This window comes from Teleopsis dalmanni, chromosome 1, assembly GCF_002237135.1.
Source record: "Teleopsis dalmanni isolate 2A chromosome 1, ASM223713v2, whole genome shotgun sequence".
Lineage (NCBI taxonomy): Eukaryota > Metazoa > Arthropoda > Insecta > Diptera > Diopsidae > Teleopsis > Teleopsis dalmanni.
The window spans coordinates 24137190-24162408 of NC_051846.1; the positions used below are offsets into that span (position 1 = coordinate 24137190).

At 28.5% G+C, this 25219-nt stretch overlaps 2 protein-coding genes across 4 annotated transcripts in view; both read right to left on the reverse strand.

Annotated features, from left to right (window-relative positions):
• LOC119668633 (transmembrane protein 134) overlaps positions 1 to 25219 on the reverse strand; it is a 290194-nt gene that overhangs the window by 71922 nt on the left and 193053 nt on the right. The gene's annotated exons all lie outside the window — the stretch shown is intronic.
• Positions 22845 to 24344, reverse strand: LOC119668627. Its single transcript, XM_038078203.1, has 2 exons — positions 24231 to 24344; positions 22845 to 24169 (listed from the first exon to the last, which is right to left on the reverse strand). The coding sequence occupies exons 1-2, from the start codon at positions 24278 to 24280 to the stop codon at positions 22921 to 22923; spliced, it is 1299 nt and encodes a 432-aa protein (XP_037934131.1). The 5' UTR covers positions 24281 to 24344; the 3' UTR covers positions 22845 to 22920.

Here is a 25219-nt window from a genome sequence, read left to right on the forward strand (position 1 = left end):
ATTATGCAGGGGAAAAATTTGTCAAACTGACGTCATCAGTAGAATGTTAGCTCTTAATAGGAACATTTGGTGTAAGGTACGATTTATTAAACCAAAATTATTTGCTTTCCGTGCGTAAAATAAACTTGCGTGTGCAAATTAAATTCATTAAAAATATTAATTAAAGTCGCAATAATTTATGTACTCTCACGCCTGTATCCGCAGCTATGGTTAAGTAATTGATTGCTAAAACGAAAGTGGCAAGAAAGCAATGTTTTATATTTTGCTTTTGTTCTTTTAATTGGACAAGTATTTTATTATAAGTTCCATCACAAATAACAGATTTTAATTACATCTTTCATCTGAGTTATAAATAGGAACAAGGTAAGAGAAGTTCAACAATTTTTAGAAGAATAGCTGTATATGACGTATAAAGTTCTTAAACTATTATAAATATTAGATGTTCATTCTATTAGGTTTAATTCTGTTATATATTTAATTTTTCAGGTTAAGGTCCTCTAAAATTAAACTAAAACTTTATTGCCTCTGGTAGTTACACACGATTTTAAAGCATTTCCCTAAAAGTACAAAATAATGGATTTCATCAGTAAATTGAAAAATAAATTTAAAAAAAGTGACTGACATATAAAAGTAATTACTCACATCGCACATTGTGACAAAACAAAAAATTAGGCGGTCATAATTCGATATTTTCGGAACCAGTAGAGATATTGATATGAAATTTTCCTAAAATATAGTTTTTGAGTTGATCTTTCTTTTAAATCTAATTTGAGCCCAATAGGCCTACCGGAACTACCCGAAATTTTTGCCCAAACATGGGGATTTTACCGTGATCCCAAGATTACTTAAAAACTATGATAGGTAGAAAGCTGAATTTTGGTGTCCGGAAAACTTACGTTATTATCTAGATTCCAACATCTTTTTAAGGTTTTCCGTGCACTGCCACACCCACCCACCATACAAAATTTTCATATTAAATCATTTATTATCGTTATAAACACTTTTTGCACTTATTGGACTACATATATACGTGACTTACATAGCAACACAACTCTATGCAAAAAATGGGCGTGATCCGCCCATTAGTTCCTAAGTTATTTGCAGTTTATGCAACTTCAGCGAAATTATGATTTCGTAAAAATTTAATCAACTTTAAACCCTTATAGCTTTTTTACTATTCATTCCAAAATGATCATTTTTAATTTTTTTTAAAGCTTACGATATTGTTATTCATTATGTGTAAAAAAAATTTCAATTTTAATTATCAATAAAATTTTATTAGCGAAATTGCACAAAAAGACAGCATTTTTTTCATGGCCATTTTCACTTCTATCGGCACTTCTACCCAAAAAATGTGTCCGAGTTTTTTCATGAAATTTTTCCTATTAATAGCCAAATAGTTAAACTTTACAACAAATAAAAAATTGGCCTGACATGCGCACTCCTATGTGTTACACACATATTATCAGGCCTCAGAAACCAGCGAAAAATTACGAAAATAATGACCTTCAACTAAACCCCACTTATTTTTCAACAACAATTCAATAGTAATAACAAAAGCACATTTATAATTATAATATTTAATTTATTTATATTTCAAATTTCAACTAAATCGGTTGAAGAATAACGAAGTTATAACACATTATGTTCAGACGCCTGTGCATCGGAAGAAGTGTTTAAAGTCGTTTACTTGACAAACATTGACTATTTTTTTTAACTTAAACTTTTAGTTTTAACAGATTGTTCAAAACTGTAGCAACTTATATTATGCCTTCATGTAGATAGGTATGTAGTTTGAAGTGGCGGTCTTGTTTCCAATAAAGCCCAGTTAAGCACAAATGATGGCCCATTGTGGTACTACAGCAATAGCATTGGTACGCATATAAATTTAAATCAGTATACAGCACACGCCGAAATAGGTAACGACTCCTTCATTAGATAAAGGAAAACCAATCTGACGCTTCCATAAACTTGACCCGATCCCTAACATTTCAGGATGACAGCTCAGTCAGATAGGTTAGAAAAGGGGATTCAAAACTTTTTGATCTTTTTCTAGCTTAATAAGGACACTACCACATAAGATGGGCCACTTTCTCCTCCTCATCCTCAGAGCCACAACCTTGACGTGAATCATTATAGGGTAGACCTATTTCGTAGTGTCCCGTCAGTATAGATACCGTGATGCTGAGCAGGTTCCGCCTTAGTTGAAGTAGCTGACTAGTTCGTGTCCTGTCTAAATTAAACCAAGTCAATTTAGATATCTGACTATCAGGGGTATCAGCTCAGTATTGCTTGGCTTTGCTCAGGCATTTTTATTTAATTACCAGTTTAACTTTAGCAAGTGAAGCGCCTATATCTGAGATTGTAAGGGAGAAGAGCGCCTGCCTTGGCGAGGTCGTCTGCTCTACAAATACCCGAAATATCCCTATAACCAGGAACCTAAATGAGTTTAACGCTAACAAGCCTAGCTAGGCCATTGAGAGAAGCTTTCATGTACCATCAATTGAATTTATACAAGTTTTTTTACTTAACACATCTGAAATTTTCCATTTAATATTTTCTTGTCATCATTTTTGGGAAATATATTAGAAAATTCAAAGACATTGAAAATGAACGAAAGCAAACCGGATTATCAATCAAAAACCTAAATGAAAAGTACTATTTGCAATTTTCCTCTTGAAGCTAGGAATAGTTTTTGAATATGGTTGACAAATGTATCTTTCTAAAGCAAAAGCAATTTTTGTGTTCACTTATGGTCTCAAAATATACTCAAACGATTTTACTGAAAATTGTTCAGTTTTCAGTACAGTTCAGAAATTGAAACTGATTTAGAAGACAATAAATGGAGTTGGTATTGCAGAAAAGCACACTAAGGCATTTCATAGTGAAAGACTTTATTTCCATTTTACGCAATAAAATGTCATGGAACAAACTTGTTCAGTTTATATTTAAGTTCAATTTTTTGAGAGGAAAACTTAATATTTTTCTTTTGATATTTGCACAAAATATACTTCAAAAGACACAAATTGGAATTGATTGGTGTACAAAAAAAATTTTAAGAAGATTTTTCAAAGAACAATCTATATTAAAAGGATAAAATATTTTAGTAAATTATTTTTACAATATATAGATACAGGATGTTGATAGTTCGGTATAGTTGTCTTGCTCAATATAAAATATTTCAGGTGTTTTTTTTTAAAATTTGATCAAAAATTGTTTTTGAACAAATTATAAAAATATATATCTAAAGAATATATATATATATATAAGTGTAATATATTTAAGTTAACATACATAATTTTATTTCCATTAGGAAATCTTTAAGAAAATTATACGATATCTGTGCCGAAGTGTTTGCTTAACTTTCATTTTCTTTCGTATAACTTTCACTTTTTATTTCTCTCTTGTGTTCATTGATGGTTGCGTGTTTTCGCTTTTTACACTTCAGTACTTTCACTGATACGGCAGTTCAAATGACAAATGGCGCCCTTAGGAATTGATTGCTTCCTTTCTTGTTTTTGGTATATATTTTCTTCTTTTTTTGCTCCATATTTTTATGTTTGAGCTTTACTTTAAAGGAGACGCACCAATTTCTAGAATTTTAAGACTCAGAAAAAAATTTAATTTATATTTCATTAACATCAAGAAACTTATTAATGGTAGATGTCTTCCCAGATGTTTAACTTATTATTAAAAACAATTTAAGAAGTAAATTTTGACAAATTACTAAAATAATTTTAACAAAAATCGCAAATACACACTCAGTAGCTCAATAAGTTTGTAGAACAAATATGAAAAATCGGATTTTTAGTAATAGAAGTTATTAAATTTTTTGCCACACACATTTTCTCAATTTCAATATAAATAATTTCTCTCTAAATTTTGAAGTTCACAGAACCCATTTTTGTAGCGGTTTTTAAAATTCTAAAAATTAATCCTCTACGATAGCTACTACTACTTCATGATGACAATTGTTTTTTACGAAAGAGTTTTTAGAGCTGAACTGAATATAATGACTGGGCTGCCTACTACAATAATCCTACTTTTCTATTTTTTCTGTACATCTGGGTTTCTCCCATAATAGATTTCAGGCAAAACGCCGCAACAATGATTTAAGTTTATTGTTTTACGAGTTTGTTAGTAAACTACCAATGAAATATTTTTTATAGCCCAATGAATTGATACTATTGCCGACTTACTTGATTTTTAAGTATGAATTACATTCATATGGACATTCATACATATAATTAATTTCATTAATACTCTCGAAATAAATGCATTTCGCAAATTTTGTGTGATGTGTGGACTTTTAATAGGGTTTCAGATTACATTCGGTGTGACACATCTCCCAACAAAAAGTGAAAGTAATTGTATGTTAATAATTACTTAAACTATTATAAATATTAGATGTTCATTCTATTAGGTTTAATTTTGTTATATTTTAGAAAGTTCGTTAGAACTAGATTCGTTAGAAAGTTACAGGTATTGAAAATTGCATTAATTAAAGTTTCATTTTTATTAATGAATCAATATTCAAAGCAAGCACTTGGGGTAAAATTTAATTATAATTTGTTGTATGTTACAATTTTAGATTTAAGTTCTAACTATTTTCGACAAACCAAATGTTGGTGGCTTTATATAAAAAATCGAGTTTAAAAATACAACTTCAATAGAACATCAATTTAGTTGTACAAAAGTATTTCAAAAAACACTCAAATAATTTTTTTTTGTATTAAAAAAATAAGTATTTGCATTACAAAACTTAATAAACAAAGTGGATCCTTTTTTGGGCTGTTGATGAAAAGGAAATAAAATGCAATTGCAATGAAAATCATCAAAATTTTTATTTTTTTTCAGTAAATGTTTATATTTTGAACAACAAATATATTTGACCAAATGTGATGCGATTAAGAATGTTGAGTTTTCTTTACGAATCCAGGACTTGCATTGAAAACATTCAGAGATAATCCGTGTGTTATAAAATAACTGCATTATACTTGCACTAATAAATAAGTTTTTTTCTTTGCGCACAGTATGCAAATGTTAGAATATCTTACATAGTTAATGCTACACTGACAAAAAAATAGATACATAATTTTTCATCACAGATACACAGTTATCTGAATATAAAAACAAATTTCTAACAACTGGGCTTTCGCTTACTTCCACAGCAGAACGTAGCTTTATTTTTGAATGAATGAATTATTTAATATATTAGGAGAAATATTTCTTTTTGTGTTTATATCAAATAATATCCTTCGTTGTTTGCTGAAATATTTTCTTTTATTGTCATATAAAGTATTTTTCTTATATTTGGCTAAAAAAGATTTTTTTTGGAATGCCGGTATGGAGTGATTTTTTTGCAGTAGATGGAATTTACTGAATTTATTAGATTTTACTGAAATCTCTCAGAAATGCATACAGAACAGATCCCGGATAATACACCGTGGGAGTCCCATTTCAAAATAAAAGAGATTAAAGGATGGATTTAATATTTTAACAACATTTTTGGCATTAGAATTAACCGATATCGCAATTTTTTTATTTAATAATTATAATTCATTTAAATTTGCATACGTAAATGTTCTTCAAAAATTCTAGATTCATAACTTTTATATAAAAACTTAAGTTTAATTATTTTAAGAGGTTGTGATAAAATTTTGGAATAATTTTCTTCGTTAAAGTAAAAATTCTTACAGTTTTAAAAAGTAATTCACTTTACAAAATGAAAACTATCAAGAAAAATAGTTCTCGGAATGCGTTTAAAACTTGCTTTTAGTTTTTTTTGCTGTAAAAAATTACTCGTACCAAAAATTCTTTTTATTTAAAATTCTTCTTGTACGAACTGGGAAGCACATAATTTTGATTAAATTGAAAATTTTTTTAATTGAATGCTTTTCATACATGCATTTAATTATCCTTAAGCGAATTCAGCGAAACAGGATATGTTTGAAAGAAAAGATTTTCCGCAAAAATATGATGAATATTATTTATTAAGAACCTATTAGTTTTGTACGCTTCCGTGGTAACTAAGTGCTTAATTTGTTTTTATTTACTTCTGATGCAATAAGTAACACTCTTTTCAAACTTTTTAAATGAAGTGTGTTTTTCTTACTTATATGTTGTAATATTTGTAGTAAAAAATTTAAGTCAGTACTGAGTAATGTATTTTGTGGCTTCACAAAAAAATATCACGCTGCAGATTTTACCATAATTGGTACACATGTACCCAGCGAAACAGAAACTTTAAGTGAAAATGCCTTTAATAATAGTTTTGTTTAATATATGTCACTGGAATATAGCTGCCATAGAAGGACCATGAAATTGATACATTTTACACTAATGAGCAACCACTGTATTACTTACTAATTACGTCATCATTTAGAGAATTGAAAATAATATTTTTTACACACATGCTTGGATGTTAATCAACATGGAAATTCCGACACAACTACGTATCAATAAAGCAGATACATGTAGTAAAACATATGTGTTATAAGCGCATGGATAGTCGAAGCGCTGATTAAAAAGATACGTTGCAATAACTTCATTTAACTTTAAAAAATTTTGAAAATTAGTATATTATTTTATTAATCTACTGAAAATTTAAAGTCGATACAATAACTAGTACTCAAGATATGTCAATTTTAAAATAAATAGTCTATTCAGGTTAACGGAAATTGATAAGAAATCACAGTTAAAGTTGGTACAATGTGAAAGAATTCGTTTTAATAAAACGAAAGAGAATTCAACAATGATCGGCAATCAAAACTAAAAGGTTCTTTCTATGAGGACAAAATGAAGTATATGTCGGCTACTGATAGAAATGTGTTTCGCCCGGTTACTGAGCTAGTGGCTGGTGACCACACTTTCGCATCTGTCAACGATTTCATCTACCTTTGCACCGCTGTAACGAACATTAATGATGTCAGCCTGGAGATCAGATGATCTCTCTCTCGACAAACGAAACTTACGCTTTATAGGTCGCACATCCTTTCTGTGGTACTATATCGCGTAGAAGCATGAACGTTGTCACAGAATGATGAAGCGAGATATATGAGACTGGAGAAGGCGTGCACACAGCTGAAGCACCTGGGGAGACATACTGCATTACGCCGAAACTCCGTAACGGGTTATGGCTAAATAAGTAAGAACGAAACTCCGTAACGGGTTATGGCCAAATAAGTAAGAAAGTGTAAGCAAGTAAGATGCTTTCTATAAAATCTTTTGCATTTAAGATGTTAAAATTTTTTTAAAAGTAATAAAATAAAATATTTAAATATGTATTTAAAACTTTGCATATATAAAACTTGCCAGAAACACTTTAATTTCTATTGAAAATATGTGTTTAGTTTATTTACCAACTTTCAGTATAGTTATTTTTTTTTTTTTTGTTTTTAAATCGACTTTAAGAAACTTTTATTTAAACTTCCCTTTCAATAAATAAAATTTCCCAATAATAAATTTTTCATAAAAATGTGCTGGTAAAATAATCCTACAACAAATGTACATGTAATCTGAGCTAAAGCCAAAACTGAGGAATAAAAGTGAAATCATGCAGGATTGTTATTTTTATCGACACACCAAACGTGAATACCGCACCGCACACGTTAAATGGAAAAACATTCAATAAATAATAATTTGCAAATGCTTCTTATTACTGTCATAAAATACTCTGTGTACTGAACATGAATCACAGAATTTATGTTAGAATTTTTAGTATTCCTTAACGGCGAAATCCTGGATCTTTCCGTTTTTAGCTTCGACCCGCACTTGAACGTAAATTATTTTCAACGCAACGAGTCAACGAGGTTAGTTGGATTTTTTGTAATAAAACCGCATAAGTTTCTTAAGCAAAAATAATAAAACAAAAGCAGTTTGCCATTTTATTTAGAGTCGCAGAAATACATAAAAAAGAGCATTACCGCATGATGACGTCAAAGGTTATTTCGATACAGAATCATACCTACAGCTAAAACGCTTTCCATATGAGGGAATGATTTCAAAGGAAAGGTGGTAAATGGATTCTTATGATACAGCATATTGAAGTTTATAGGAAACATAAATAATCATATGCTTATTATAAAAGGTATCAGTTGTACTTAATATTATATGAAACAGTCGCGTATGGAAGACATAATAAAAACATTCCATCATAAGAATAAATAATATAATAAGAGTTATAAGTAAAATAGCTGCAGTAAATCTTTAAAAAAGAACTATATTAAAGTAAATTAATTTTAATTTCTATAATTTATTTTATTGGTTTAGTGGAAACAAAGCTTTTGCTTCCATTAAAGAAGGTCAGCAGAAGGTCGGCAGGTATTTCATCTAGCCAAAGCTGGATTAAATATATTTCGTTTATAAGATTTGATTTTTATATCTTTTCGATATGTGACAGACTTATTAATTCATAAACTTGCATAATATATTGTTGTTTATGCCACCGGGCTTAAATACAATGGAAAAGTCAGTAATGACTTCTCTCTAGTGTAGAGTTTCCACAACTTTAATGAAATCACTATTCAGCTGCAACAGTATCTGTTCGCATTACAAAAGAATATTTAACTTTTTTAATTTATTTTCTTGAAACCTTATATTATCTTATTACAAATCTGTGATCACCAAAACAAACCGACGGTGGCCAATGAACTAATTAAAATTAATTAAAAATGTTGATGCATGTGTCTTGCAGGATAGCATTATTAACAAGTAGTATGCGTTTGTCGATAGTGTTGCCATATATTATCTGTATCATACTGAAAACTTATTAACTGATGCAATATATGTATGTGCCTCACACAGATATACAACGACAGTCAGTTGAAAAAAGCTGGCTCAACTCATCTAGTCGTAATAATATGGAAGCTCCTGCTTAGGGTTTGCGATATTTCACTTACTTTGAGTCAATCACTTTGTAGAGTATACAAATTATTAAAGCCGTCAGCTTTAATAATATTAATCTTAAATATTTCTTTGATTAAAAAACAAATTTTTTTCTTCAACTTAATGATGGGGAAGTCCTTTTTGTATTGTCCACGTCGGAATATTTTACGTGTTTACTGCTTTTTAGATTAGAAATCAAAAATGTTAGAGAAGCACGTCTTTATTTTCAGTAGTTATTTTATTAATTCATTTCAATGTAATTAAAACGTTGATAGCTTCAACAAAAACTTTTAAGGTTTCTGACTTGTGCAGGTCATAGTCCTTACACATAAAAAATACGTGACTAATTATGGAAATAAAACCGAATGCAATAAAATATGAAAATAATTAGTTCAACTTTAAATGTATTTTATTTTACTAATTAAAACACAATGTTTTATTTTACAAAAATAATATATATGATTGTATCACTAACTTATTAAGAATTTGAACTTTTAACTTTAATGAAATTTTTTCACTATGTTTTTACTGGACTATTGCCATCCTATAATAAAGGTCTAAAATCTCACTTAGAACGTTAGTCATTATCGTTGAATTATTCATTCTAAAATTGAGTATCCAATAGTTTTTGACGGATCTTATAAAATTTTACGGTGTAAAGTCTAAAGTGTCACTTTAGACTTTAGTTAGTACCGTCGTATCAATAGAATATCAGTATCAACTCAAATTTAGTAGTTTATGATTAGAGCAACCATAAGATTTTCTAACTATCCGAATATATAATAATAGGGGAGTGTTATTAAATTAAAATATTATTATACCATATATTTAAAAAGCTCTTTTCAAAGAAATAATCACTGAAATGAAATTCAATGGTATATTCTATCGTATACTATTGAATTTATTTAGTGACTTACAGTATTTCTTTCAGTTTATCAGAATTTCATCAATTCACTACAACTCATTTATGTTTTGTTTTACTGATATCTTTCGAAGAGCATAGCCTTAGAATCCATTTCATATCTTATTACAGAGTTACCAGATCTGTTTATCAATCATAATATAATAGGAAGCAATAATTACGGAGGTCACATAGAAATTGTTTAATTTCTATTATATCCAAAACTGCCCAACTGGATGATATTTAACTACGTAGTTGTCATATTAAGGCACGGATGTAACCTATAACATTTTTATTTAAAGTCAGTACTTAGGTTTGCCACCATACAAAAAAGTTTAAAATCAAATATTTTTTAAAATAGGTACATCGAACAGACTCTAAATAATATAGAGTGATATATAATTAACATTTTTACTTAAAGAGTTCTCATACAAAATTTTGTCATATCGGAGGCTGGTATGTTAATTACAAGTCAAATAGCAGTTTTACAGGTACCACCAAACCAATAAACTAATCAATTAAATTTTTAAATTAGTTAAAAAATATCTAAAGACTAAGATTAATTAAATATTAATTCAAATAAACTGTATAATAGAAATTGATAAGCTGTGAAAATATTTATAACAAATGTTATAGTAGCAACAATTCTAATACTCTGTAATACTCTGATATCATGCATTAAATTATAGAATATAAACCAATTCAATCGATATCTTTAAATAAGTATATTGTTGTATTATAAAACTTAAAATTGAAGTCTCAAAGCTTTAAACATTTTCAGAAGAAGTCATCTAGTTTCTGTGATATACAGCTAGTACAAAATAAAAACATTTAAAATTTAAAAATTTAAAAAATCAAAATTTTTATGTTACATTCACAATATTTCCCTTTTGTACTAGAAAAAGAAAGAAAAGCTTTAAAATTTTTTTATTTTTATTTACTTTTTTCATTTTATGAATGGTCATTAGCCTTTTTAAACATTTTTGCATCAATATTTTGCCATCCTTGCTTAGTCAAGCATAGAAAGGCACCTCAGATAACTTCTTCACTTTTTTATTTATTTTGACATTTTTGTTTCATTGCTCCCAGATTTCTATTCAATCAGCCTTTCGGTTAAATTTCTTCTTTATTTTCCTTAAAACTGACAAACTTGCTAAGGAACTTCGCATGTGTTCAGGTTCATTGAATTATGTTTGCTTTTTTTTCTAAAAAAATATATATATATTTATATATTCATATTTATAAATATATTTATATATTTTTATAAATAATATTATTTTCCATAACCTAGAAAAGCATATCCTCGCTTAATACTAGTGTCTTACTTTCCCTTATAATGGAGATAAATAATTTTTTGAAAGAGTGAAAAAATGCAGTAACTGTGAGTAACTTAACTTCTTCATCATATAAACACCTTTAATATTAAAATATATTTAATTTTTTGTTTTTAAAATGGACACTGTTATTTAAATTTATGTCAATATAAAAGCTGTAAAAACTCAACGGGATACTTCATAACATTTTTATCGCGTCACTCTTCATAAAAGTATTTCATAAATATGCAATAAAATCTGTTGCTTTTGTGAAAATAATTTTATTAATAAAATTAAAAATATTTTCATAATAAAAAAAATTAATATATTTTTAAATAAGAAAAAAGTTCTTTAATATTGTAAAAGGATTTTATTTTATTATTCAAAATGTTTCACTGCTCATGATTTGCATATAATAAACAACAAAAGAACAATTTTTTGGCTGGATTTCAGTTTTTATTAAATTAATGCTACGATTTAATAAATTAAATTTAAAATTATATTTACATTTAAAATATTTTTAAAATATAAATATTAATGTTATATGCATAACTTCGCTATATACTTACTTTAATGTCAGAAATCATTCATCTTCATCATAAATTCATAATGATGATATATTACTCCTTGGCCGTTTAAGTGGCACTTCCGATTCATCCCATAAGAGTTAAATAAAAACTTAAAATTGTGTATTTAAAACTATTCACGTTCATTTTTCATCTTTGCCTTTTTCAACAAATGTTGCCTTTATTTATTAAAAAAGTTTTAAAATCTAAATAAATATACATATTAATAAAGCACTTTTAGTTCGGTTTTAGATATGACTATATGTGATGCGTGGTTATGTGGTGTGATGTACCATTAGAACGTCATTATGAACAAAAACTAAGCACAAAACGTGGCTGCTTAGTGTTTCAGAAATTCAATGTTGGAAACCGTTCATATACCACCAATATTTCTCAACAGGATACAAAATGTCATATGCTAATTGCTTGCTTATCACTAGTTTAAAAAGTTGTGCACCATCCATTGTGGAGATTCTTCCTTGTTCAGCTTGAGAAGTGAGGTAATTTATAATAAATGTAATAAATTTTCGTGAAACCTTAAATAAATTTTATTTTATTCTCTTTCCAGAAGAGTGTACAATTATTAATAGAATATGATGAAAATAATAATTATATAGTTATGAAAATACTGTTGGCTGCTAGTAATGCTCTTTTCAACTAAACGCTCATTATTTACAGAACAAGCAAAATGTTCATAAATAGTTAATATCTATTATTAGAGTAATAAAATGATGAACTTTTACAAGTTCAAGGTTAAGGAAAAAGGAACTATTTCTTAGTAAAATAATAACTTACTCTTCACATGACGTCATTTTATAAGTTTAATTTGTGAAATATGTTGCATACGGATTCTGCATAACTTTTTTGTTAGAAGAAGTTTGTAATTACTTTATATGTTATGTATTTTTGTTCGTTAAGTAAGACATAAAGTAATGGAAAATTGAATATTAATTTAATACACAAATAGCAAGTATTTCATAAGTAAGGGTTTAGCAACAGTAAATAAAACAGAAATTTACGTTGGATACACATTTTTTAATAGTTTTTCTAATTATAAAAAGGTTCTTAGAAATACTTAGAAAATTCTACAGAAATTTGTTATCAGAAGACTAACATTCTTCTAAAGAGTTTTTATTTTATTTTTATAAATTTAAGTAGTAATTCAAATTTTCTTAAACCTTAAGTGTATTATCACTGTCATAATATTACTTTCACTATTATTAATTATTCGCGTTTTTATAATTATTTAACTATGAAATTAATTTTCGATCATTATTTATTACTGTTTATTGCTTTGTACGAGGGCGGTTTGATAAGTCAGTTACTTTTTGAATATCTCGCGCAGTTACTCCAAATGCAACAGTGCTGCCGTCAGCTGTAATCTACCAGTGGACAATTTTCTAATTTTGAGCAAGCTACGTCGTTCAGTTGGTATTTGATATCTATTCAAAGCAGACAACCTCGTCAATTTTTACGAAAATGGAAATAAGTGAATTTCGTGTGCTGATTAAGCATTGTGGCCAAAATCCACGAATTGGGATACGAACTGCTACCCCATCCTGCATATTCTCCAGATTAAGCCCCCTGCGACTATTTTCTGTGTCCAAACCTAAAGAAATGGTTGGACTGTAAGAGATTTGAGTCGAATGAAGAAGTCATTACCGAAACAAACGCGTATTTTGAGAGCTTTGAGAAAACCTATAATTTGGGGGGAATAAGAAAACTAGAAAAACGCTGGACTAAATGTATTGAGTTAAAAGGTGATTATGTAGAAAAATAAAATGTTTATTGCCCGAAACAAATTTGTTTTATTCAAAAAGTTACTGACTTATCAAACCGCATTCGTATATACTTAGTTTATAATTATTTTATTACAAATATACAAAATAAATACGTTTGACAATATCAGGGTATAAAGTCAAAGGATAATGTGTTGCGCTGCTTGTGGGACTGCAAAGATATGTTGGCGCCACATATCTTTCATTTCCATGTCTTTAATTTCTTATTCATAATTTCAACACGTTCATCAATTGTTAAACGATTTATATTGTTGAATTGAAAACCTTAAACTAAATATATAATGCCTCGGGTAACAGTTCTGTTTAACATATGTAACATATATTACTTAAATTTACTTACTTAGTTGGTCATTACCAACGTTTGTTGTCGTTTCTTGCATCAACAGCCTCGCTTAGCCAACCTGATCAGTGACTTGTTGTCACCAGTTAGTAGAACCGAGTGCTTATATATTATTGATAATCTAGTTCTTCTATTAAAGCTGTGGTTGTCCTCTACTGTTTTTTTCACCATTTTTTTACATTCGCATGGGATGACTTAACCAACCAAGTCACTGAATTTTTATGCGTCTAACTGTGTCAATGTCTCGGTATAGTTTATACACCTCATTGTTCCACCTAATTCGATATTCATTGCCATCGCGTAAAGGACCATAGTAGACAAGTGTTAGACCATTTTCAGAAGATTTTTTCACTCGAATCACTATCAGTTATTGTCTAAACTTCTGCACCATACAGGAAGTATAGTAAGATAAGCGAATTAATGAGCTTGATAAGTGATTGTCAAGAGAACCCGATATATCAATTGCCAACTTAGTCGGAAGTTACATACATTGTAAGAGTGACATTTCGTCGAATCTCTAGGTTGTCATTTTAGGTTTTTGAGCTGGTTTCCAAATATCACCAAAACACTGTTAATTGAAAATTGAACATATATATAGATCCGTCCCCAGACTTCTTAGAAAAAACACTAAAGTTTTCAAAGTTGAAAAACAAATATAAACATGAAATAAATATTTTATATTATATATGAAATATTTTTTAAATATTTATTTAATTATATTTTGTTATATATGAAATATATAACATGTGATATTCAAAACTAAATTAATAACGGCGGAAACTATGATACCGTTTTATTTATTTATTAATTTTTTGTCTGTAAAATAAATTTTCAAGACAGTAAAATTATTTTTTATAAATTTACATTTATTATGCTTTTCATAATATTATATATTAGTATTTTAGCTAATAATTTGAGATAACATGGATTTACAAAATTTTTATATATGTAATGATTAAAAAATTTCTTTCAGCATGAATGAAACCATTGAAATTAAAATTAAAATAAAATTTATTTTACTCTTTCAGAACATTATTTTATACTAATAGGTAAATATGTATACGTAAAAGCTTTATAAAAATATCTTATTGCAGTCATTATATTCTATATGGAATTAATGAGTATGAATACATTTTGTTGTGATTTACAAAATTTTATTATATGAAATTTTATTCAATAATTTCAATAATAATACAATGATTTTTGAAAGGAAATCATGTTTCCATAAAAATAAATACTTTTAATTGTTATGCAGAATATTGTATCCGACAAATTCAAAGGAAGTTTAATGCACTTCAATGACTCTTACAGTGATATGTTGAACTCTAAACCACTTTACACATACTTAAGTTCTGAAAATGTTAACAAGTGTCTGTGGTGCAATATTAACATTTCTTGGATGGAAAACATCTGTCCAATGATAATCAAGGAAACTTGTTTGCAGACTCATAAAGTTGAATGGAACGTTAAACATAGTGATATGTTAATGAAGCACTCATGACTGTAAAAGTAATGTTAAAGTTGAATGAAATGTTAAAGTAACCGATATAACATATGAGTGAAGTGAATATGGCTGTGAAAGTAATACTTATAAGATAGTTACTTTTACAGTGCTATGTAAGCGATGTATGGAAACATTTGTTAGTTTTATTCGTCTTTTTTTTGAAGAAAGAAAAAGCAGCTTTTTTAAGTTTTTAAAATTTTTCTCCTTTTGGTATGCAATAAGATATCGCAAAAAAATTAAAATACCAAAGTTTAAAAAATTCTTATGAAAATAAAAATTGATTTTAAAAACAAAATTACAGCACAGCATTGTATTTAGTTTTTATTTATTTAAACCATCATTTTTTTATCAAAATAGTAAAAATTTTTATTGAAATTTTTATATGGTATGTTTTTTGTATTTTTATGTATCAGTATTTAAGGTATATTTTATGCATATTTAAGATAACGTAACTAGAAGTATAACTATGTATTCGAAAGGTTGCAGCAAAGTATTATCATCCTAATTAGAACAATTTATAAATGATAATTAATTAAATTCGGTTTAGGTTACTGTACACGTTACTGTTGGTTTTCTCCTTTGTTACTATACTGAAAATTATTTTCTAACAAGTTAAATGTAAAATAAAAATTTATTTAAATTTAAAATGTGCAAAAATAAAGCGAAAATGTACAATCATGAATATTAGTCTAAGCTTAGAGTTTATTAGACCAATAAAGAAATAAGTAAATAAAAAAATTTTTTTATTAGCAAAAACCATAGCTTAACTCCGGCATAATGGCTAAATGAGTGTTATATATAGGGTGATTTTTTTAGCTGCATGAGAACTATCGATAACTATAGTTTTACAGCCGAGAATGTTGTGAAAATTTACTTTGTAAAAAATAAATCTGTTTGCGAAGTTCATAGAGTACTTTGTCTGTTTTATGGTGTTTAGATAAAGCTCATTTCTGGTTAAATGGCTACGTCAATAAGCAAAATTGTATACCTATAGGGCAAAATACCTATAGGGCAAAAATAATCCTCAAGCCGTTAAAAAATCACCATTACATGTTGGCGGCATCATCGATCATTATCTTTCGAAATGAGGAAGAAACTACCGTTACGATGAATGGCGAGCTCTATCCGGCCATGCTAACTGAATTTTTGTTTTCAAAAATTAATCAGTTCAACATCGACGATATTTGTCATTTGTTCCAGCAAGACGGAACAACTTGCCATACAGCGCGATTAACTATCGGTTTAATGCGAAATCAATTTCATGATTTGGTAACAAGTTTATTTCTAGAATTGTTCCTATTAACTGGCCCTCACGTTAATGCAATTTAAAGTCTCTTGAATACTGACTTGTTTTCATGAGACTATTTTAAGTCGTTGTGTTTATGGTTATGACGACAAACCAGCAACTCTTGAAGCATTGCAAGACAATGTTCATGCCACTATTGACGCTATTGACACCATACGCTCATATTTATTGCAAGCCATAAGTAAAATTGGACTGATTTAGTGAACCATGTAACTTTTAGCCGTGGCGGACATTATATTGCGGAAATTATATTCAAAAAATAAATGCTAAGAAATTATCTACCAGTTTAAACCAAAAAATTTTATTCCAACAATATTTTCGTTTTGTGCTATTATATGTTCTCATATAACTAAAAAAACAACCGATGTAACTATGGGAGTAAATACGAGTACGTATGAGCGAAAGCACAGTTTCTTGGACACAAAATGGTACAATATAATATTTGAAGACAATCAAATACTTCCTCACTATATATAACTGTCCACACTTGATTTGAATAATATGCGCAAAATAGATTAATAAATATAATAAAAGGAAAGGAGTCCTTAAGTAATTTATTTAAAATAAATATTAAATTTATTTATTATTTGACAAAACTGTTTTAGTATACTTTTTAAAAGTGTTTCTATAATCTGTTATTACTTGCAATAAATATTGCATTTTACCAAGGACTCTATTAAATTCCTTAAAAGTTTTACACCTCGCTCTGCCGTATCATTAACAGATCTTATACTGTGAACAATTTTTAACGCGTGTACATAATCTGTATGTTGGTTCCATTTTTTTGGTTCTAGGTTCAAGAAATCTGTAGATATATTGAATCGCTTAAAAAAGTTAATGGTATTGGCTGTCACAAAATCCTCTAGTGATTTTGATAAAAAATCGGTTACATTCTCCGTCTTCAAAAGAATTCGTTTTTCTCCGTCTTTTTTAATGTCGTCCACATTGTCGTGGCTTTCATTGTTATCACCACTATCTACTTTAACATTCATTGATATAATTTTTTTTAACTTATTTGCCATACTTTTTTTAATTTTAATTGGAATGTTGTCATCAAAAAATGATAGACCAATGCATTCGTCTGATAAATACCATAAATGGTCACAGATCTTCTTAATAGCAGCTTCAGATATTGTCTTATCAATACATCTATAATTATACATTTCTTTTATAAAACAAAAATCTTCTGATGCTATAACACATTTGAACCAATATTTTACGTAAACATGTATTATGAACAAACAGATTTCTTTTAGCTTTTGCTCTTCGAAAGATGACAATGTGAACTCATTTCGAAATAAATATATCTTTAAACAGTAAAGGGCTTTGGACATTCAACGAGCATGGTGCATTGATACAGGGTCACGGAATATTGGTGATGAACTTTCTCCCAAAGAGATGATAACTAGTTCCAATAGTTCTTTATAGTCTTCTCTGCAAATTGATTTTTGTAGTTCTTTGTAACAAAAAGTTGTTATTTCATCCTTAACACCTAAGAGAATTTCTTTTGTTTACTTAAGGACTCCTTTCTTTTTATTATATTTATTAATCTATTTTGTGCATATTATTCAAATCAAGTGTGGACAATTATATATAGTGAGGAAGTATTTGATTGTCATCAAATATTATATTGTACCATTTTGTGTCCAAGAAACTGTGCTTTCGCTCATACGTATTCGTATTTACTACCATATTTATGCTGCTCTTGAAAGCTTCAATAAACGTCAAGTATGATTTCTTATTTTAGTAATAATTTAGTTAATTGTGGACGAAATTGATTGATTTTTACCTTATTTGAAAGCTAATATGTTAAAGAATAATATTAATTTGGTACAAATAGTCAAAGGTGAAAAATACGCGAGATGGGAGCGAAGAAATTTGAAAAAAGTGAAAAAATGGCATTTTTCCGAAGTTTAAGGTCGATGAGCGACCTCTAAACATTATCCGATTAGTCTAAAACTTCACATTTAGTAGTTTTTTGAGTATTCGAATAAATTTAGGGGGTGGCATCTAGAATTCGAACACATTTTTTTGCCCCCATACATATTACGGCCACCCTAATGTATATATATAACAACCAAATGGCTTGTTTAAAGCAATAATTAGTTGATGATTTCTATGTCAATGTCAGTAGTGACTACTCTATTTAATATAAACTATTGTATGAGATGCTCTGATAACATGTATTAGCCAATACTTCAAACAGCTATATGGTCAGCCTAAAATCAATTAATTTAAAATTAATAAAAATTTTGTTGTTTGGATTCACTACTCTTCGAAACCACACCAAATATTTAGTACAAGTAGATATTGAGAACATTACACATAGCTAAAAAAAACTCTAATAGACTTTTTGTCCAATTTTTTAATATAAGAGATAAACTAAATATGGTATATGTTTCTCATACATATTACAAGTTTCAAATTTTTGCCATCATTTCATGTTCGAAAATATCTTAAATTTTAATAAAAATAACTCAAACAAAGCCCAAACCTTTAGATAACAATAAATATGCAAATATGTGTGGTTTGGCAAGGGCGCAAACTTTTTAAATGGAATTGCAATTTTCGTAAAACCTTTAATATAAAAATTCATCCTCTGCTCTGAAAACGCAATTCTTCAACAAAAGATATGAGTCGGCTTTCGTATGAGATATTTAAAGGAAATATTTTGATTTCCTTTGATTTGTAACCGCGAGCAAATAACAACAAAAAATGTAAATTCTTCATGCAATATTTTTTCCGTAAATGTAAGCAAGGAGTGGTATTATGCGTGATACCAAAATATTTAACCAAAATTCAATAACCCTAACCATAAAGTATTTTCAGAACCACAATTGGCCCCACTGTACTGAACTAATATGCATCAAGTATAAAGCTTGCTACAAAGTCTACAAGTCTACAGTATTCGCTTTATTCTATTTATGTTGTCTTATGGAAATTTCTCTTACTGCATAAGAATTTTTGAGCTCACCTTAAGCTAATGGGAAGCACTTAGAAAAAATTCCATCAAATTCTAAATCGAAATTTTTAAAATTTTAATAAAATTGACTAAAGAGTAAAATAAAATAAAAACAGAAATTTTAAATTGAAGTCAAATAAAAATAAAATAAAACAGCCAGTTTTATGAGAATTTATCCTACACAATATGTGTAGGAAAAAATGATTAATTAAATACAATAAAATGTTTTGATATATTATATATATATACCTATATATATAATTAAATATAATAAAATTTTTTGATATATTATATATATATATATAATTACATATAAAACAAAAATTAAATATTCTAATATTTTGCGTAATTTTTATACCTTTAACAAAAGAATAAGGTTTGATCTGTTAAGATATTTATAAGGTGTTGAAGCTACTTTGAGGACTTTGTAAACCAGAGATAATCAAATTTTCTTGAAATAAAACTAATAAATGTAAAATTAAATAAAATTAGTGGACTTATAAGAGTAAATGAAGTAATGAACTATGTCTGAAAATAGCACCAGTTTAAAAATTTTAGTTAATAGATTTATAACAAAACAATTTGTGTGAAGAGTCTTAATGATACTTCAAAGCAAATATTTTCATTAAGTATTTAATCTTTTGAAAAGTTTATAAATAAAAACAAATTTAACAATTAATACTGAAAATCAATTGTGAACAGAAACGGGAAATGGAAATTTACAATATTCTCCCTTTTACATTAAAAATTTTATTCAAATTTTGATGGTCATTTAACGGAATTTATGAGGAAACTCAAATTTAAAGTAAATGAGAATTATACTATTAAATATATTCAAAGCGAATTATGCGGTCTCATATAGTATCGTCTGATAAGTACTTTAGCAATGTTATGATATTCTGCTTTAGGGATAAATCAAACAAAAAGTTATTTAAATATTGACAATATGATGAACCAAATCGAAATTTCTAAGTTGTAACATTTTTATATTAAAAGTTTTATTCAATGATTACTAGTTTTATTTTCTTTACTGTAGGTTTTTCACTGTAGGAAAGCATCGAAAGCCAGAGTGTGAGATTTGAACCCACTTAAACCACTTTTTAAGAATGAATATGTAAGTAAGATTGCAGCCGCATGCAGCGGATACAACCCGATTCCAGTTATCAAGAGATGGAGAGTTTAGAACACGACGCTTAATACCTTGCGGACTAGGTTCATCTTAGCCAGAAAGCATGGATGTAATGCAGGGAAATTGGGTGTTAGTGAAGGATATGTTGCACAAGCGCTGGGATACTAGACTCTGTGACCGAAGTCACTAGAGCCGCGGTTGAAGAGAGGGATGATGAAGCTATCAGAGTTCTACTGATCAAGGTAAAGGGATAGGTATTGGGGCGGTGTGTGGTATAAGGTCTGTAGTAATGGCTGTAGTAATGGTGGATTCGCTGATGCATTTATATGGTATCTGAAGTTATTGTTATCGATGATAGTAATTTCTAATCGCATGCAATTTGCTCAGTATCTAATCTCTAATCCACACTCATTTTATTCATTACTTATCTTTTTGCTTGATTTCGTGACTTACAGAACCACAGAATTAATATATGTAACTTTAAATATTGTAGACAGTTTTGAGATTCATCAAATCTTTTAATTGTGATGAAGAAGATTTCTGTACATAATAAGTAAAACTAGTTTTCCACAACTAAGAACTTTTTTTTAAATATTATATTATGCTTTTCATGACTGGATCTTTTTTAGCCAATTAATAAAGTATTTAAGGGCAACAATTTTTTTCAATGTGTTATGCCACATGCCTTATTCTAAAATTAGAAAGAAATTTTTAGTAGATAAAAATCGAATTGAATTTGTAAGGAAAGCACGTCACATTGTAAAGATTTTTTCTGTCACGTGTCAAACTGAACTCCGACAATTTTCTTATTAAACTCAAGAGAAAAATAAAATAAAAGGTACATTGAACTCTTACCTTCCGTGCAAATAAAAACACAAGTTTCAGATATTTATACAGATATTTGTAAACTCCAAACATTTGTTTATAAATATATATTTAAAAAAATTACATTACTATCTTAAAAATTAAATTAAAAGTATTTTTTTACAGGGAGTATATATAGCGTTACTATTAAGGGCTATAGAAATATTTACCAGGTTCCATTTCAAATGTCCAAATAAAGATTTACGCTAGCACAGTTGTTGCAAGTTACTCATGAAGTACAGTGACCTTTCCTTACTGGTGAGTGAAATAGCCACTGGCAATATACGAGTAAAATTTGGGGTAAGTACAAAATGAACGTGTGACTTGCCATTTTGTAAGAAATGCACACTAAATTCTGTTGTGGTTTTACTTAAATTACCAGTATTGCAGTTAATTCTATTATATGTGGTTATATTTTCACATTTATTTACGAAAGAGAAATGCTTTTATATTTTGGTTCGTAATTTGTGATAATCAATTCACGTTTGTCTGAACCTTTTTGACCTCAGTAACCACACTCATCTTTTCCCTTTCTGTTCTAAAGAAATTATTATTAACTCTCTAAAGAACTAATAATTATTGAAAAGCAATACAGAACTATGTAGACGTTCCAAGATTAGGTTCTATATATAAGAAATAATATATAAATCATGCAACAAATAATGCCTCTACAAAAAGAATAGTATTGAAATTTAAAAATTAAAAATAAAAATATAATTTATTAATTTAATTATTCTACAGCTGGTTCTAATATAAACACAGCAAGTAAATTTATTAATAAAAAACTTTCGAAACAAAAGTAACAAAACTCCAGAAAAATTTGCGAACATAAAAAGTCAAGTACGGCTTTGGGTCAGTTGGTTAAGGTGCGTTGACTCTGAGCTTCTAATTTGGCAGGACACGATTTCTATTCCTGCTACTCGCAGTCTCAAACAATTATTTACAAATAATTAAACACAAGAACTATTTCCAAGACCAGTGATGATGGGTATTTGACAATACTCGAAACAGCTGTATGGTCAGCCAAAAATTCAATTAAATAAAATAATATAAAATTAATTTTTGTTGTTGTAGTTCACAACTGTTCGAAAAATCTCTTTATAAATTTATTTTATTTATATTTTTAAATTCAACAAATTACTGAAATTACCTTTATACCTTTCTGAATTTGAAACCAAGTGCTGACCATTGTAGATTTTTTTAATCCTTAATAAATAAAAATTATATAAAAATAAACTAATATTTAAAATCACAAACTCGTAATTATTTGTTGTATTTATTGTACTTATTAGTAGTAGTTCAAAAAAAAAGTGGAAAAGTCCTCGTATTTAAAATTAAGCTCCCATATAGCTACTCAGTATTAGTAAGTGTGGTGGAGGACACTTCTGTATCTATTAATGACAGCTCTTCCAGAGAACAGTTCAATTCAGTTGGAGTTACAGATTCTTCTGTGATTTGGTCATTTACCTGGCAACAATGAATATTATCATCGTCAGCGGAAACAAAGTCATGCCAATAAAATGAGCCCGAACGTTGTAGTAACTTTAGGTAATTTATAAACATTTTATAAGTTACTTCTTTAGCATTACGGCAGTTAACTTTATGGTGGTATTCACAATTGCTATCATAAATCCAACTTCGAGCTGGAAACTTGCGTGCATTCATCACCTTAGCATATATAAGATTCGACTTTTTAACAACAGCAGCTTCTAAGTTTTGTTGAATTTTGTTTTGAATTTCATCGCGATATGTAACTCTATTGACTTCTCCACTTTTAAAGTAATGCTTTAAATGCAGTAAATTTGGGCACGACATATTATTAAATCGCACTAAGCGCATTACCTGTGTTACATATGGCTCTCGTTCATCCCAGTCATAGCTCAACCAACGTATGAGTGAATAGAAAATCTCAATTTCTCTGTTAACCGCGAAGCTATTACCTTTCATAAGACATTTCAAATCACTAATATTTAAAGCTACGAATTCTTTAGAGGACACAAGAGGCAAGAAAAATTTTTTAATTCTTGATAGCATTACTCTCCTTACATGTGGAAGACTGAATTTGCGAGCTTTTAAGTACATAAAGAATGCATTTTCTTCATTGTACATATCGTCATTACTCAGTAAGCTCCAACATTGCAGTTTTAAATCTTTAATACCAAAAGCTATTGCTGCAGTCAGCATGGAAAGCAAGCTGTCATGAAAAATCTTTGGTTTATCCTCAAGCATCCAATTATATAAGGTACGGAATTCCATAGGAGACATAAAGTCATTCGATATGTCTAAAGAGACTAAATCTGGGTTCTTGCGAAAGTATTTGCAGTATGTCCATAACACTATTTTATTGCATTTAAAATTAAAGTTATCGATATTAATAGTCATGTCGCTACTCTCAGGTTTCTTGAACCAATCACATACTGATTTATATAAATCCGTTTTAGGTGGAAATTTATTGCTTTCCCAGGTAATCCTATTTATATCATAACCCATATCTTTTAATGATTTGTTTCGATTTAATTTTAATTTTAAAGGGTCAACTGGACTTTTATTTGGACCTTTAGAGCTAAATAGATCAGAAAAGGCTGTTGCTGATGAAGATCTAAATAGATTTGTAAGTAAAAATAATTTGACAGATTATATAATGAATTAAGAGGAATTACCTTTCTGTAACGTCTTCTGACTCAGGAACATTTTTATCAATAGTTGACATTTTAAAATATTAGTATATCATAAAATAAAGTAACTAGCACTAATATACAATAATATGGAGTATAAGAATTTTTGGTAACAAAAAATTTGAATAAAAATAAAATCTGAATTTATTATTAAAGAATATGTCATTCAAGTATGAAATTATCGTTTACTGTGTGATAATAATTCAAACATTCGAATAAGTTAATAGATTTCAGGTATGTTACTCTTTGGCATGCTCATATAAAGAAATAATGCATACATTCCGTATTGAATTTTTAAATAAGACAGAGAAAAACTACCAGTCGATCAAAATGTTGTTTATTATTTTTAAAGTAGGTCCCATCCAGTTATATATAACTATGTTAGCATTGAACCCATATTTTTATTTATTTTTCGCTAGCTGATTGAAATATAGCTGCATATTTGAACGCTATAGTGCTTAATCCAAATAAATGCTAATAATCTATAGAAGACAATTATAAATTTTTATAAAACATCGTTATCATCCATGCAAAAAGACCTTCGAGTTTGGCTGGCTCTAATAATGTTGCTTTAGATGTGATCAAACTACTTGTTACCATTTATAGAACGATGGAATTCGACTCAAGTACATCAAATTGCATTATCAAGAACACTAATTTTTTTGTGGTTTTATAATTTAATGAAATATTATTACGAGGGCGGTTTGATAAATCAGTGACTTTTTGAATTTCCCGCGCAGTTACTCCAAATGCAACAGTGCTGCCGTCAGCTGTAATCTACCAGTGGGTAACTTTCTAATTTTGAGCAAGCTACGTCGTTCAGTTGGTGTTTGATATCCATTCAAAGCAGACAACCTCGTGAATTTTTACGAATATGGAAAAAAGTGAATTTCGTGTGCTGATTAAGCATTGTGGCAAAAATCCACGAATTGGGATACGAACTGCTACCCCATTAAGCATATTCTCCAGATTTA

Excerpts from the sequence above, each read along its gene's own strand:
- LOC119668627 (XM_038078203.1), bottom strand. The coding sequence starts at position 24,280 with ATGTCAACTATTGATAAAAATGTTCCTGAGTCAGAAGACGTTACAGAA. Across the intron at positions 24,170-24,230 it reads TCAGAAGACGTTACAGAAAG|ATCTTCATCAGCAACAGCCT; the intron begins GTAATTCCTCTT and ends AAATCTATTTAG.